The sequence below is a fragment of the Engystomops pustulosus genome, chromosome 4 (genome assembly GCF_040894005.1).
Source record: "Engystomops pustulosus chromosome 4, aEngPut4.maternal, whole genome shotgun sequence".
In the NCBI taxonomy this organism is placed as follows: domain Eukaryota; kingdom Metazoa; phylum Chordata; class Amphibia; order Anura; family Leptodactylidae; genus Engystomops; species Engystomops pustulosus.
Window position 1 is genome coordinate 213245584 of NC_092414.1, and position 17691 is coordinate 213263274.

Sequence of the window (17691 nt, forward strand, 5' to 3'; positions counted from 1 at the left end):
CTCTACGGATAGACTCTGTTGATGTCTTTGGGTAAATACTGATCCATAGTCATTGCAGTCTAAACTTGAGACCCAAATTGTAAACAGATCTGTCTTATAGATCAACACACTTTAGGCTCGTCCCTTCTCGTAGGTGTGGTTGATAGTGGTTGATGGTTTTGTTGTATTTTTTTAATGTGGACACTTTTTTCATGTATTTGACACCCCAAACTGTTAATTTTATATCCCCCGGCCCACAACCTTTGCATGGGCCAAATAACAACCATAACTCATAATAAAATAGTTCGCTTTATTTCCTTAGCAAAAGTATTCATATGATATGTACAAAGTGGAGCAGAGAGAAAGCTCGTTTATTAGCAAGGAACACCAACAGCATCACAGAACAGGCTACAGCAGCCAAGACACTGGATGGAGAGGAGGGGTGGGGGTGGGGGCATGCAACCGGAGATAGTCCAGGAGGAGACGGGAAACTCAGACGGGATCTGAGTTGGAGGGGCCGGGTACCCCATAACTATGACATCTTCGTTTTTTCTCTTTCGGGGTTGATGGGACTACAAATATTGTGCTCAATACTGAGAGACGTATTTTACCTCCCAATTTTTATGGTGTAGTAAATATTTAACCCTTAGGTTGATGGTGTAACCTTTTTTAGTGCTTTGGTTACCTCCAGACGGTGGAGACAAATATTTCTGGTGCTCGGATGACATCTCGAATTTTGATATATTTGCATATGGTTCTTTTAACTCCACCCTCTATAATAAGACAGGGGAGTGTTGGGTAGAGTAGGGCTGATATACTACTTCAGTACCTGGGAGAGCACCATCTATAAAACAGTCCTCCAGTCTATGTGGCAAAGCATGTCCAGAAATAGCCATCTCCACTGTGCATAGACCTTCTACGTTTTACATAAGTGCCTCCTTTAAGTCATCCCAAGGATTAAAGATTTAATGTTTCACCTTCTTGGATATTAAAATGAATACCGAGAATGGGAAACTTGTATAGTGCAATTCTGTTAATATACTGACTATATAGAACCTGGCCGGAAAATTAAATCCACATTTGAACTTGGGGGATTGTGGAAGTATCCAAAAGACCATGTCACGTTCAGATCCTCAAGTATAACACCACCTGGTCTCTGGACTATAAGGGCTGTTTTGTATAGTTAACATTTTGGTAGTGGACCTATAGAGTAGGTTGTAGGGTCACCTTTAGGCAATATAGTCATCTAAAATAATACTGGACAGCAAAGGTGCTATTGTGGATTCAGTTGTCACACTGACACTATTAGGCACTCGAATGGAGAGCTTGCTATATGTGTACATAATCATTGGATGCTGAGTTTACTTAAGTTGGTCTAAATGGATCCAACTGAGATCAGTGAAGGTGAATGAGTCATTTATCCATTTATTTTCTCAGTTGAGTTGTATATAATGGAGCTGGACTGGATTTTCTTACTGGGTCAAGTTGTTTAGTTATATTTCACTGGGATAAGATCTGGGAGTATATCACTGGAATACCTCGGGATGGTTCAGCAGGATCCTTTCAATATAGTTCTCCATTTCCTCCTGCTTATCTTGGTCATCATCAAAGTAGTCGTCCAGCTGTGGGACTGGAGGTTTATAATAGTATCTTGGAGGGGTCTGGAAGGTTCTAGGTAGTATGTAATTGGTGTAAGGAGCTGGACGTGCACGATATCTACGCGTGTATGGGTCTAAAGCTTTCATCCAGCTTGGCTGTGATGCCTTATTCCAACTTGAATCTTCCACTTTAGTCCACTTTGTGTCTGGTAGATTGTTCCAACTTGACTCTGAAACCTTGTTCCAGTTTGTATCTGACACCTTATTCCAGTTTGGTTCTGATACCTTGTTCCAACTTGGCTCTGACACCTTGTTCCAGCTTGGCTCTGACACCTTGTTCCAGCTTGGCTCTGACACCTTGTTCCAGCTTGGCTCTGACACCTTGTTCCAGCTTGGCTCTGACACCTTGTTCCAGCTTGGCTCTGACACCTTGTTCCAGCTTGGCTCTGACACCTTGTTCCAGCTTGGCTCTGACACCTTGTTCCAGCTTGGCTCTGACACCTTGTTCCAGCTTGGCTCTGACACCTTGTTCCAGCTTGGTTCTGACACCTTGTTCCAGCTTGGTTCTGACACTTTGTTCCAGCTTGATTCTGACATCTTACTCCAACTTGGCTCAGATACCTTATTCCAACTTGGCTTGGAAATTTCATTCCAGCTTGACTCAGGTACCTTATTCCACCCAGGTTTGGACATTAGATTCCATCTTGGCACGGACACCTTGTTCCATCTTGGCTCTGACACTTTTTTCCAGTTTGGCTCTGGCTCTTTTTTCCAATTGGGCTCAGATACTCTATTCCAGTTAGACTTGGGTTTTGTCCAAATTGGGTTTGACAACTTTTTCCAGGTGGACTCTGATAATCTGTTCCTATTCCAGTTTGGGGAAGAAGACTTTTTCCAGTTTGTGTTTAATTTATGCCAATTAGATTGTTGGTCAAGTTTTCTTCTGGGGTAGTAGGCAGAATCTGGCCATGATTGTGAAGGATTCCTGATTCTTTCCTTGCGTCCTAGAAAGTCATCTCTTGCTTTCTTCTTTTTCATCCTTCTCCTCTTCCTCTTCTCCACATCATTTATTATATCTACTACATCATCAGCTGGCAGATGTAAGCGACTAGAAAGCTCAATTAGTTTATCAATAGTTTGGGGATCTACTTCTTCTATATCATCATCTTTTGACCTCTTACTTGGATTGGTTCCCTCTTCTTCATCCTCGAAGAGTGGTCGTTGACCACCTTCAAAGTCATCTACTGGATAGTCTTGTTCATTCTCCTTTTCGTCCTCCTCTTCCTCTTCATCATCATTTTCACTTCCATTTATTAGGTATTGAAGCAGGAGATCTTGGGCAACATTGGCAAGTTTCTCGTCCTCTTCCTGTTCTTCTGCATCTTCCTCTAATCTTCGAGGAGTTTGTGCAACAGAATTAATCGGGCTTCTTTTTTCCTCCTCTATTTGATCTCCAAAGCCTAATAGTTCTCTTAGCTCTTGCAGGTCATCACTCTCAAGACCCCCTTCTTGAGGAAGATCCTGCACTTTTTTCGATGGCGGTTCAAATGCCTCAAGTTCTTGTAGAAGTGACTTTACACTTTCTATGTCTTCACCTTCATCTGTCTTCTCATCCTCTCGAATTGTGTCCTCTTTATCAGTGCTTCGTGTTCTACTCTTCACACTTTCAGTCAAGCTTTCCTCATCTACATTGCTCATCTCTTCTTTAACAATCTCTTGGTCACTAGGGGGCACTTTTTCTGGTAGTTTTGATGGAGATTGCTCTCCATTGTCTGGGTTCAATGCTTTTAAGAGCACAGCAGCGAGGTCTTTCGGACTTATGTCCTTAAATAGTTCATCTTCATCATCAGAGTTAGATGGAGGTTGAACATCATGGTTTGCCCTCTCTTGGATGGCTTCAGTATTTTCATGCTGACTTTGGACAAGGGGTGTCTCTTCATGGTCATCAAGTTTTGGTGGGTGTGCTGCATCACTGTGTGTGGTTCGATGGGTGGTCTGGTGTCTCTGTTCCTCAGTCACAGGCATGGCATGAAAAAAGGGGGTGTGTATCAGGGTAAGGGTCAGGATGAGGAGGAAGGGGGGTGCAGGGAACATGTCTTTAGGAACAGGGGAAGGGAAAGGTAGGCATAGTGTGCAGGTGGATGGGGGGGGACAACATAATCAATACATAAATATAAATATGATTATAATAAATATGAATATAATGTATAAATCGGCAAAATAAAGGAATAGGGGACAAGCAAAAATGATGAGAATGGAAGATGGAGAAGGGAGAGAGAAAAAGAGATAAAGTGTTTATTGGTTTGTGAAGTCATCACAGAAATTACACCATTTTTGCTTACTGCTGAGATCAACCTCTTCTTGGAAGCCTCAGTGATGGTTTGGAAGGGAGGGAGGGACGATAGGGGGGAGGGAGAGAGCAGTAGAGAGGAGCAGACAGAAGAAGATGGAGGAAAACAGGCTGTGTCTGCATGGGAGTGCGGGGGTTGCGAAACGAGAAAGTCAGGGAGTTCCAATGTGGAAATCCTTTAGGTCTTTCCCGAGCCCCCCCTTTCTAGAATCATGCAGGTGTCTCCTCCCTCTACAAAATTCTGCAGGTCCCTCTCGCTCCCTCCCTTCAAGAAATACTGCAGTTTTCTGTAAGTTAACACATTCATCTCTGTATAGAACTTGGTTTTACATCAGCTTAACATCATTACATACTTCATTGACATCCCCGCTTCACCAAAAACCTCTTTATAGACCTTCTTGTAGACCTTCTTATAGACCTTCTCATAGACCTTGTCATATGCGTTCTTCTAGACATTGTCGTAGACCTTCTTCTAGACATTGTCATAGACCTTCTTCTAGACATTGTCATAGACCTTCTTATAGACCTTGTCATAGACCTTCTTATAGACCTAGTCATAGACCTTCTTATAGACCTAGTCATAGACCTTCTTATAGACCTTGTCATAGACCTTCTTATAGACCTAGTCATAGACCTTCTTATAGATCTTCTTATAGACCTTATCATACACAATGCCTTAGACCTGGGCTCAACTTTTACCTTTATCTCTAATTATTTGGCACCTTTTCCTGTCCTTCCATCATTAACATCACGTATTATAGAGGGAATAATATCCTAATATTATTTTAGGCTTATGCATGACATCTATGGTGGCCTCTTCTTGTAGAGTCTTCGATGACTATTGCCTTCTTTCTGGTTCTCTTACTCCGATCCTTATCCTTTTTTTAGGGGAACCCTTTTGGAAACTATGTACATCTGCTGTGAGCCCAGGCTGCTTAGCTGTCAGAAAATATCCACATGCCTTTTCTTCTGGATCAGTGTCACGTAGTGAGAGCTTTCTGACAATCTGGGATTCCCTGGAAGAATCTCTCCCTCCGCCCTTCCTTCCAATCCTTTTAACTATTGATCTGACACAACCTCTTTAGCTCTGACTTGTACACATTCCCAGTATGCACTTGACATGCCTATTGTCAATATAATACATAATGCACATCCAGGGCTATTTCGTTGGCCCTGGAGGCAATTTATCTGCACTATAGGCTGTTACTATAGGAACCTAGGATGAAGATAGTGGCAGCCCTCCTCCCGTTCCTTCCCCCATCCTCTATGTACAGGGATGCCGCACCAGACACTGCAGAGGAATCATTATGTGTGTGAGTGGGAGGTTGTCCCCCAGTCCCCCCCCCCCCCAACTACCACCATCTCCTTACCCACCAAGGGTTCCCCCTCTCCTACTACTCTCAATGGGGATGCCCTACTGCATTCAATATCTGGAGGGGGAAGCAAACAAACCCATTATCATCTGTAGGTTAACCATTTCATGGGGACTGCTAGGCAGATGTTTCTAAGGACCTAGCAAATAGTTTTTCAATGGATTAAGATGTTCCACCTCGTATGTAAATAAGACTTGAATAGGTTATGACTGAACTTGTTCCTCTTTCTATTGTGCAAGTGTTTATCTGAAGTCTCTTACGATGATGTTACCATTACTTAACATGTCTCAACATGTCTCTTCTTACCTCATGTGGCCTCCTGCTTAATAGCATGACTCTTCTTAGATCTTCACCTACATTATTTATTTTCTTGTTTTCCAAGTTATTTTCACTAGTTTACTTATTCGTTCTTTGAATTTATGTCCCTTTTAACTTCTGTCTCCATCTATTTACCTTGGTTCTCCTTCTCCAACCGCTATATGTGTTCTCCATCTCCATTCTAGTTATATGTTCTCCATCTCCAGTGTAGTGATGTGTTCTCCATCCTTGTTTCCCGTTCTCCATCTCAGCCTAGTTATGTGTACAACTTCTACAACCTTTTCGTGTGTTCTCCATCCTATTTACAGGTTCTCCATCTCCACCCTAGTTACGTGTACTCAATCGACAACCTTTCTGTGTGTTCTCCATCTCCAGCCTCAGTGTGTGTTCTCCATCTCTGGTTTAATTACGTCTACTTTATATTCTAACTATTATATATATTATATATTATATTTTATTTCATTTCCTGCTTATTTACACGTTCATCATCTCGTGGCAGTGTATGAGTTTCTTGCCCTTTCTACATGTTCCCCATCTGCCTTTTCTCCAACTCCTTCCCATCGACCTGTTCTCCATCTCCTTCCCATATATTCTCCATCTTCTTCCAATCGATCTATTCTCTATCTCATTAACATCTTTGTGTTCTCCATCTTCTTCATATCTACATGTTCTCCATCTCCTTTCCATCTACCTGTTCTCCATCTCCTTCCCATCTACCTGTTCTCCATCTCCTTACCATCTACCTATTCTCCATCTCCTTCCTATGTACCTGTTCTCCATCTCCTTCCCATCTACCTGTTCTCCATCTCCTTCCTATCTACCTGTTCTCCATCTCCTTCCTATCTACCTGTTCTCCATCTCCTTCACATCTACCTGTTCTCCATCTCCTTCCTATGTACCTGTTCTCTGTCTCCTTCCCATCTACTTGTTCTTCATCTCCTTCTCATTTGTGTGTTCTCCATCTCCTTCCCATCTACCTGTTCTCTGTCTCCTTCCCATCTACTTGTTCTTCATCTCCTTCTCATTTGTGTGTTCTCCATCTACTTCCATGTTCCATGTTCTCCATCTCCTTCTTATCAACCTATTCACCATCTCCTTCCCTCCTACCTGTTCGCTGACCCTTCCCATCTACTTGTTCTTCATCTCCTTCTCATTTGTGTGTTCTCCATCTCCTTCCCTGCTCCGTGTTCTCCATCTCCGTCCCATCTACCTGTTCTCTGACTCCTTCCCATCTATCTGTTCTTCATCTCCTTCTCATTTGTGTGTTCTCCATCTCCTTCCCTGCTCCGTGTTCTCCATCTCCTTCCCCTCTACCTGTTCTCCATCTACTTCCCATCTACCTGTTCTCCATCTCCTTCCAATCTACCTGTTCTCCATCTCCTTCCCATCTACCTGTTCTCCATCTCCTTCCCATGTACCTGTTCTCCATCTCCTTCCCATCTACCTGTTTTCCATCTCCTTCCCATCTACCTGTTTTCCATCTCCTTCCCATCTACTTGTTTTTCATCTCCTTCTCATTTGTGTGTTCTCCATCTCCTTCCCTGCTCCGTGTTCTCCATCTCCTTCCCATCTACTTGTTTTTCATCTCCTTCCCATCTACCTGTTCTCCATCTACTTCCCATCTACCTGTTCTCCAACTCCTTCCCATCTACCTGTTCTCCATCTACTTCCCATCTACCTGTTCTCCATTTCCTTCCCATCTACCTGTTCTCCATCTCCTTCCCATCTACCTGTTTTCCATCTCCTTCCCATCTACTTGTTTTTCATCTCCTTCTCATTTGTGTGTTCTCCATCTCCTTCCCATCTACCTGTTCTCCATCTCCTTCCATGCTCCATGTTCTCCATCTCCTTCCCATCTACTTGTTCTTCATCTCCTTCTTACTTGTGTGTTCCATCTCCTTCCCATCTACTTGTTCTTCATCTCCTTCTTATTTGTGTGTTCTCCATCTCCTTCCATGCTCCATGTTCTCCATCTCCTTCCCATCAACCTATTCTCCATCTCCTTCCCATCTACTTGTTCTTCATCTCCTTCTTACTTGTGTGTTCCATCTCCTTCCCATCTACTTGTTCTTCATCTCCTTCTTATTTGTGTGTTCTCCATCTCCTTCCATGCTCCATGTTCTCCATCTCCTTCCCATCAACCTATTCTCCATCTCCTTCCCATCCACTTGTTCTTCATCTCCTTCCCATATACCTGTTCTCCATCTCCTTGCCATCTACCTGTTCTCTGTCTCCTTCCCATCTACTTGTTCTTCATCTCCTTCTGATTTGTGTGTTCCTTATCTCCTTCCACGTTCCATGTTCTCCATCTCCTTCTTATCAACCTATTCACCATCTCCTTCCCTCCTACCTGTTCTCCGACCCTTCCCATCTACTTGTTCTTCATCTCCTTCTCATTTGTGTGTTCTCCATCTCCTTGCCATCTACCTGTTCTCCATTTCCTTCCCATGTACTTGTTCCCCGACTCCTTCCCATCTACCTGTTCTAAATCTCCTTCCCATCTACCTGTTGTTTGTCTCCTTCCCATCTATTTGTTCTTCATAACCTTCTCATTTGTGTGTTCTCCATCTCCTTCCCTGCTCCGTGTTCTCCATCTCCTTCCCATCTACCGGCTCTCCATCTCCCTCGAAATCAACCTATTCTCCATCTCCTTCCCATCTACCTGTTCTCTGACTCCTTCCCATCTATCTGTTCTTCATCTCCTTCTCATTTGTGTGTTCTCCATCTCCTTCCCTGCTCCGTGTTCTCCATCTCCTTCCCATCTACCTGTTCTCCAACTCCTTCCCATCTACCTGTTCTCCAACTCCTTCCCATCTACTTGTTCTTCATCTCCTTCTTATTTGTGTGTTCTCCATCTCCTTCCCATGTACCTGTTCTCCATCTCCTTCCCTGCTCCATGTTCTCCATCTCCTTCCCATCAACCTATTCTCCATCTCCTTCCCATCCACTTGTTCTTCATCTCCTTCCCATATACCTGTTCTCCATCTCCTTGCCATCTACCTGTTCTCTGTCTCCTTCCCATCTACTTGTTCTTCATCTCCTTCTTATTTGTGTGTTCCTTATCTCCTTCCACGTTCCATGTTCTCCATCTCCTTCTTATCAACCTATTCACCATCTCCTTCCCTCCTACCTGTTCTCCGACCCTTCCCATCTACTTGTTCTTCATCTCCTTCTCATTTGTGTGTTCTCCATCTCCTTACCATCTACCTGTTCTCCATTTCCTTCCCATGTACTTGTTCCCCGACTCCTTCCCATCTACCTGTTCTAAATCTCCTTCCCATCTACCTGTTGTTTGTCTCCTTCCCATCTATTTGTTCTTCATAACCTTCTCATTTGTGTGTTCTCCATCTCCTTCCCTGCTCCGTGTTCTCCATCTCCTTCCCATCTACCGGCTCTCCATCTCCCTCGAAATCAACCTATTCTCCATCTCCTTTCCATCTACCTGTTCTCTGACTCCTTCCCATCTATCTGTTCTTCATCTCCTTCTCATTTGTGTGTTCTCCATCTCCTTCCCTGCTCCGTGTTCTCCATCTCCTTCCCATCTACCTGTTCTCCAACTCCTTCCCATCTACCTGTTCTCCAACTCCTTCCCATCTACTTGTTTTTCATCTCCTTCTCATTTGTCTGTTCTCCATCTCCTTCCATGCTCCATGTTCTCCATCTCCTTCCCATCAACCTATTCTCCATCTCCTTCCCATCTACTTGTTCTTCATCTCCTTCCCATCTACCTGTTCTCCGATTCCTTCCCAACCACCTGTTCTCCATCTCCTTCCCTGCTCCGTATTCTCCATCTCCAATCCCATCTACCTGTTCTACATCTCCTTCCCATCTACCTGTTCTCTGACTCCTTCCTATCTACTTCTTCATATCCATCTCATGTGTGTGTTCTCCATTTCCTTTCCATCTACCTGTTCTCCATCACTTGCCTATGTATATGTCCTTCATCCTTTGCCTTAAGTGAATCTCCTTGGTCTCCATCCCTGTTATGTTCGGTCTCTCCATCCCCTGATTCTTCCCATCTATTTGTAGATTAGCAGGCTTATTTTTTCCATCGTTATGTTCCGCAATGCTCCCTATGACCAATCAGTTGATGTCATTCATCAATATGCTCTTGTTATGTGTTTCTGTAGCTCAAACTCTCTTGCCTTCCTGTCCACATACCAAAATGTAATTAGCTACGGAAACATAAGGGTCTGTGAGCGTGGGTGGAAGATGACCACATACACCGGCTGTTGCAGTTTGCGCTCGGATGTAGAGGCGTAGTTGTTATTGAGCTGAACATGTCAATATTGTACTGACTGCCTGCATCAACAACAGCTTCACGAGGTCTTCCTCAACGTATCTGGACCATACCTTGTGGTTATCCAAATAAAAATTCCCTTTATCATCTCCTTTATGCTTTCCTTTCTGTTTCTACACCACTAGAACCATCCCTATGCCCTCCGATCTGTTTGCTTACGTTCACTTTCTTTGGTCCACTTCCCACCTCTATCATTGACGATTTCCCAAACATCTCAGTGCTTCACCTTATCATTGCATGTTCCCCGTCTCCTGGTCTACGTCTTATTCACATCTTCTTCTCCACATCCATCTCATACTCTTCGTCTTTGCTCGATCTACTGTTTTACTGTCTCTTCTCCAACTCTACATCGGAGACCTCATCCTCCTCCTCATCTCATCTTGTCCACCTGTGTCCCCCTCTAGTTTGGAGACCACTTCTTGACTATTTAAGCCTCTTCAATGTTGTGTATCGTTCTTCTCTGCCTCATCTATTCCCTTATTTCTCTTCCACCTCCCACTGTCACTCTTCACGTCCTCCGTTTCTTACCCTACGTCAGTTCTCTGCTCGATCCGTCTATTGTTATTGGTCTCTGCCCACCGCCTCAATCCGTGATACTATTTTCTACCTGTTGCTAGTCTCCCTCCATCTCATCATCGACTTTCATTAGCTCTCGTCAGTTTTTCATTTTCTCTTCACCAATTCCCAATCGATCCCCACCATGAAGTGTAGACCTGATGCCCCTCTTCCCCATTCCTGCCTCGTACCATATACAGAGAGAATGTGCAGCTATGCTTTATATTACCAATGTCCAAGTCCTATCTATCCGATACATATTCACAGTAGACACGACATACATCAGAGACTATGCCCACACCATCCTATCACAGACCGTGCAGCTGGGAACATCTTTATCCATCACTATGTGACTATACGAGAAGCAGAGGGGAGGCGAGGGGCCAATGTTCCTCTTATAATGAGATGTGTCAGTTCATGCGTCATTGGGCCCCCTCATTCATTAGTTGCATTTAAACCTCTCCGCTGTGATTAAGGATTTTCACGTCCCTTCTATCAAGAAGAAACAAAGGGCAATTCGATTTTGCTGCCAAGTTTCCGACCAGAAATGAAATCATTGTCTGGAACTGCGATGTTACATATGTCTACATACAAAAATATTCTTAAAGTTACATGCATAAAATTAGCATCACACTAATATTGCAATTGGAATATATAAATATACTAAAAATAATCCAAAAAATAGTCTAAACTTTTATGCTTAAAATGTGGACCTCACTAGTTCTGCAGTCGGAATACATACTGTAAATATACAAAAAATAATCCAAAAATATTCTAAACTTTCTTGCTTAAAATTAGGACCTCACTAGTCCTGCAGTCGGAATACATACTGTAAATATGCAAAAATAATCCAAAAAATATTCTAAACATTCATACTTAAAATTTGGACCTCATTAGTAATACAGTCAGAATACATACTATAAATATACAAAAAATAATCCAAAAATATCCTTAACTTCAAAATGCACCAGAATTAGATTTTCCGGCAATCCCTACTCTTGGAATGCATATATATATATATATATCTCAAAAAGCAAATCCAACAATATTGCTTATATCTTAGATGCACAAGAATTATCCAAAAATATTCCGAAATTGTTCCTGCACCTAAAGTCAGAAGCTGCTAAACAAAAATGATTCTGTGCCATGAAGAATTTTAGTAATTTTTTTCATTCGGAGTGGAGACCCCCATACGTTGCAGTGCTTCGAGCCCCCCCCCCCCCCCCCTCCTCCTGCTTCTTCCCTATTCATGGAATTAGGCAGCAACATCGTGATACAGATTTGGGTTCTCCATTATGGATAAAAGGGTGGAAAATCCCCACGTGGAGAGAGTTCGAGGAAGAGATGAAAGTTTATTTCATCGGTGGTACCGGGTTGGGGGTAGACTATAGAGAGAGGGGCGCACCTATAGGCACGGGCTGATACAGTTTCTAGTCGTAAGCAACAGATGCGAACGTCTAATCTCCAAACATCAACTTCTCGGAACGTACACGTTGATGAGGATTAGGTGAGGGCATGCAACAATGACCCCCCACCCTCCCTCCCGGCACTACCCCCACATGCATTCATTATGTCTCACTTGTTCTGGCAGTCTCGGAGGGATCTCTCTCCCTCCCTCTCTGTCTCTTTGTAGTCTTCAGTGTGTTGTCTCTGTGCAGTTTCAGCACCGGGGACAGCGGCGGCCGCTTTAAATACCCACCCAGCCCCTGGTCACGTGTCCCACCCAAGCTCTCGTGGATCTGCCCTCTCTGACGTCAATGTTCATTCATAAGAATCCTGCCCTGCCTGGGGGTGATGGGGGGCAGGCAGTGGGCATGCGCGGCGCGGGCAGCCTGGCAAGTGAATGGATGGGGGGAGGAAGGAGGGGTGAATGAGAGGAGAAAACATGAATGAGTCAATGAGCAGAGAAAAAAGGAAAAAAAAAAAATCATGAATGAACCTTCCAGATTTACTCCAGGCTGCAGGAAGGCACTGATTGGCTGGAGGGGATCCAGACACATATGGGAGATGTACTGGCAACCATTTACATCAATTACCTCTGGTCGCCTATAGCCGCACTTACACGTGAACCGGGCAGCAATTTACCATTTAACTCTTACGGTTCCTAGCAGGGCTACACTGCAGAGGAATTCACCTGCAGTCCTATGTAACAGCCGACACAAACATGAGATCAGACCCTCTGCAGTCTATCTGCCATAGAAGAATCTCATCCCAGATAATGTCCCGGCCCCCCGGACCCCCATTATCTCTAATGTTCTGTAACATCAGTTCACATTGTGCATTCACTGCCTCCACCGCTGTCTAGTCTGCAGCAACCGAGACCGAGCACGACTTATCCTCCACCTAGGAAGATGGATAGGAGATAGATAGGAGATAGATAGATAGATAGGAGATAGATAGATAGATAGATAGATAGATAGGAGATAGATAGATAGATAGATAGATAGATAGGAGATAGATAGATAGATAGATAGATAGATAGATATGAGATAGGAGATAGATATGAGATAGGAGATAGATATGAGATAGGAGATAGATAAGAGATAGATAGATATGAGATAGATAGGAGATAGATAGATAGATAGAAGAGATAGATAGATAGATAGATAGAAAGTAAATAGATAAGAGATGTAGGGATGTGATGTTTAGATATGAGAAAGGTAGTCAGAATACAAAAGATATGGGGTGGATAGAAACATAGATACAATGTATCCAGAGAAGAGATAGATAGTTACATGATACTTATATACATCATAAATGGATAGATAGAAAGTAAATAAGTTAGAAAGATGAGAGATGGATAATGTAGATCTTCTTTAGATGGATGGATTATGTAGATAAGTAGATACTTCTGCGTTACATGGATGGGTAGGAGATGGACAGATAATGTAGATATGGGATGGATATTATAGCTATGGGATGGCTATGGGGAGGATGGATACTATAGATACGGGATGGATATTATAGCTATGGGATGGCTATGGGGAGGATGGATACTATAGATACGGGATGGATGGATGGATTATGTAGATAAGTAGATACTTCTGTGTTCTATGGATGGCTAGGAGATGGACAGATAATGTAGATATGGGATGGATATTATAGCTACGGGGAGGATGGATACTATAGATATGGGATGGATGGATACTATAGATATGGGATGGATGGATGGATGGATTATGTAGATAAGTAGATACTTCTGTGTTCTATGGATGGCTAGGAGATGGACAGGCAGATAATGTTGCGCTTGGCTGAGCAGAGGGGACATGTCCAGGCCGTGTAATGACAGGGCTACATATATAGAGACATTTTGGGAGCCGGAGTGTGAGTGACTAATCCCCCCCCCCCCCCTCCCTCATTGTCATTTGCAGATGAGGAGAGGCAGCGGCGGTGACGTCTGGATTGCGTCTGTCTCCAGTTGTGGATCAGGCCTGGGAGTGACAGATAGAATAAGGGGTGAGAGAGGAGGGCAAGGACACCTACCTGCTGTGCACACCTACCCCCCCCCCCCCTCCTCTGGATGAGTCACACACTTCATGTGACTGCAGCTCCTGCCTCTTATCTCTCTCCATCTCCTTCCCTTCCTCATTTCTCTTCCTTTTTGTAACTTTTTGCCTGTCTCTTCCCCTGCCCTCGGTCTCCTCTTCGGCAGGTCCTGTGTCTGGGTAAGTCCTTGCTCTTCTTCTTGCTCTTGTCTGGCTGGACACCTGTAGAGTTTTATCGCTTTGTTCCCGCGCAGCGCGGCTCGGCCCCTGCAGGCACTTAACCCATTACTTACCCCGGAGCCTGGAAACTTTGTTACTATGATGTGTTACAATGTGTTAACCCCTGCCTGTCCCCTCGCCTCTTCCTCCAGACTCTGATTATCTGCCCAACCTCATCCCTGCAGTACAATTTTGTCTGGAGAGCGTTGTCACAGCTCCCACCCCCATAATTACCCCTGCAGAGCGTTGTCACTGCACACTCCCCCATAATTACCCCTGCAGAGCATTGCCACCGCACTCCCTCCTGTAATTACCTCTGCAGAGCATTGCCACCATACACAGCTTTCCATATTTTCACCTGCAGAGCATTGCCACCGCACTCTCTCCTATAATTACCTCTGCAGAGCATTGCCACCATACACAGCCTTCCTTATTTCCACCTGCAGACCATTGCCACCGCACACCCTCCTGTAATTACCTCTGCAGAGCATTGCCACCATAAACAGCTTCCATATTTTCACCTGCAGAGCATTGCCACCGCACACACAGCTGCCAGTGTTTACCCCTGCAGAGCATTGCCACCACACACATTCCTATAATCATACCTGCAGAGCATTGCCATTGCACACCCTCCTATCATAACCTCTGCAGAACATTGCCACCAGTCTCCCATATTTCCCTCTGCAGAGCATTGTCCTTACACACATTCCTATAATTATTCCTGCAGAGTATTGCCATTGCACATAATTAGCCCTCCGAGCATTCTCACTACACTCTCTTCTGCAGACCATTGTCACTGCTCACACTATTATAATGTCCTTCTTGTTTCCCCCCTGCAGAGCATTGTCCTTCAACCCCCACCCATAAATATCCTTGCAGAGCTTTGCCACAACACCGACCCCCATCAATGCCTCTGCAGAGCATTCCCCATTCATATAGCCTCACAATTATCCCTGCAGAGCATTGTCACTGCACACCCCCCTATATCCACCTCTGCAGAGCATTGCCCACAACATTGCCTCCCATAACTACCCCTGCAGAGCATTTACACTACACAAAGCATCCCATAATTATGCCTGCGGACCATTACCCCTGCAGAGCATTGCCACTGTGTACACTCCTATACTTACCCCCTGAAGAGCATTGCCACAGTGCACACCCCTATAGTTACCCCTGCAGAGCATTGCCACAGTGCCCACCCTTATACTTACCCCTGCAGAGTACTGCCACAGTGTACACTCCTATACTTACCCCCTGCAGAGCATTGCCACAGTGCACACCCCTATACTTACCCCTTGCAGAGCATTTCCACTGTGTACACCCCTATAATAACCCCTGCAGAGCATTACCACTGTGCACACCCCTATAGTTACCCCTGCAGAGCATTACCACTGTGCACACCCCTATAATAACCCCTGCAGAGCATTGCCACTGTGCACACCCCAATACTTACCCCTGCAGAGCATTTCCACTGTGCACACCCCAATACTTACGCCTGCAGAGCATTTCCACTGTGCACACCCCTATACTTACCCCTGCAGAGAATTGCCACTGTGCACACCCCAATACTTACGCCTGCAGAGCATTTCCACTGTGCACACCCCTATACTTACCCCTGCAGAGCATTGCCACTGAACACACTTTTGCCTTAATCAGTTCTTTCATCTGCAGAGCATCCCTTCTTTAACACCTGCAGAGCATCGTTTCCATCACCCCCTCAGATTCGTCTCCAGAACTTTTGTGTGCGTGCTTCCTCACATTTGGCATGCGCCATTAACCTCCGGCAATTCTCCGCTTCCCCATGCAGGGCATCGCTCCCTCTCTGCAGAGCCTCTTTCTACGATCCTCTGCATTACCTGAAGACCATCAAGGCTTTCGCATACTCCTGCAGAGCGTCGCCGCTCTTCCTAGAACTGTTTCAACTCTGCAGCACATCACTCTTTCTAGAAACCTTTCCCAGGCATTGTATCTAGATCTGCAGAACATTGCACCCCATTGTTGACATAGTTTCACCCCATAGACGTCCGTTAACTCCTTTCCCCGCAGCTCATCTCAACCTGAACTGTGATAAGAGCAAAATTGCTTCCTTTGTTCCCTCGTAACCTTGAGAGCCACACAGCGCTGAGCCTCACGTGCTGGCTGCAGAGCATCGCTCCACTTTTAACCCCTGATTATACTGATGATGACCCTATAAAGGGCCACTTACCTCTGCGGCACCAAATGTGATTCATTTTTTCCTGTAATTTGCCACGGCCAGGACGTAATCTTTTTGATTACACTGCAGACTATTACTCCCCCCTTTTAGTCACCGGTCTCGACCGCCAGGGCTCCGATTATCTCCGGTTTTTTTTTGTCTGCAGGTCATCGCAACCTTTCAGCTTCTCCATTTTTCAGAGTTTTGCAGAAATGACTGTAGTTTTTATATATATATATTTGTCTGTAACTCCTCGGGTGTGGGCTAGTTGTGACTCGCACCTACGTATCAGTGTTTGTCGCATTGCGGTAGTGGTGGCGTTCTGTGCGTGGGTGTGTTAGCCGCAGTTTGTGTGTGTGTGTATATATGTGTGTGGGAGGTTGTGTTTTACTTTACACATGTGTCCAGGTACCACTTTACGCTTATTTTGTGCCCCCCTTTGAGTCATAGGGGGAGATATTCTGTGTAGTCGTAGCGTCGGAGAAGTTGTACAGACGTGAACTCTTCTGTCGGACTACGTCGGGTTGTGCCGAGTGACGAGCTCAACTCTGCTGCATCCCAGATCGGCGCGTGGAGGAGCAGGTTGTCAGGATACGGCGTTCTCGCGACGCCGAGACCCGAGTGAATGCCACGCAATTAGCATTGTATAATAGTGGGGTAACAAGCGTGTAATGAGGAGATAATGTGTGTCACCGTTACGCAACCGGCGCACCGCGCTGTGAAATTATGTTCGGTATCTGAGGGAAACAGACACCAAGAGGGGGAATATTTTTGGCGGGTGATTAGGGGAGGAAACTTCTTGTGTACGGAGAGGGGGGGGGGTACTGACATCACAGGGCTTCTCGGAGAACACAGGGGGCACAAGATGCTGTTTTAAAACCCATTTATGGCTAATGATACCGTCCTCCTCCTCCTCCTGCCAAAGCGGCAGGACCCCATCCTAATAAATGCAGGGGACGTGCGTCATACGTGGATCTGGACCTATCTCACTGGAACATCCCCTTTTGCTTGAAAGGAGACGAGAGTTTTGTTGGATAAAGACTTCAAATATTTCCAGAGGAAGGGGGATACAAAGGTGGAGGGGGGGGGGGGGTTGGTCAACATGAGACTGATCATTACCGTCGAGGATGGAGGAAGCTGAAGAGCCGGGATGGGATTGTCATTGAGCACTCGTGAGGTGTTATGATGACTCGGTTGAGGTTATTTTTTCCTGTCCAATGACAAATGTTGCTCCGAAGCTCTTCTCATGGCCAAGATTGTTGGAAAGTATGGCCGAGGAGCCAGATCGTGTTCCTGAAATCCGGCTCGGCTGCCAAATGT

The 17691-nt window shown here is 44.9% G+C and overlaps 1 protein-coding gene and 1 long non-coding RNA gene across 2 annotated transcripts in view; one reads left to right on the forward strand and one right to left on the reverse strand.

The window, feature by feature from the left end:
* Window positions 1–275: 275 nt before the first annotated feature.
* LOC140128271 (uncharacterized) lies at window positions 276–16528 on the reverse strand. Its single transcript, XM_072149845.1, has 2 exons — window positions 16384–16528; window positions 276–3673 (listed from the first exon to the last, which is right to left on the reverse strand). The coding sequence occupies exons 1-2, from the start codon at window positions 16406–16408 to the stop codon at window positions 1506–1508; spliced, it is 2193 nt and encodes a 730-aa protein (XP_072005946.1). The 5' UTR covers window positions 16409–16528; the 3' UTR covers window positions 276–1505.
* The window catches only part of LOC140128273 (uncharacterized), a 76226-nt gene continuing 72588 nt past the window's right edge, over window positions 14054–17691 (forward strand). The window contains exon 1 of the long non-coding RNA XR_011855131.1: window positions 14054–14138. This is a non-coding gene — a long non-coding RNA (uncharacterized lncRNA). The remainder of the gene's footprint in view (window positions 14139–17691) is intronic.

Bases quoted from the DNA above. Each gene is read 5' to 3' on its own strand.
- LOC140128271 (XM_072149845.1), bottom strand. From the start codon at position 16,408: ATGAATCACATTTGGTGCCGCAGAG. The intron at 3,674-16,383 runs GTAAGTGGCCCT...CTGTTCCTAAAG, and splicing joins TCACATTTGGTGCCGCAGAG to ACATGTTCCCTGCACCCCCC.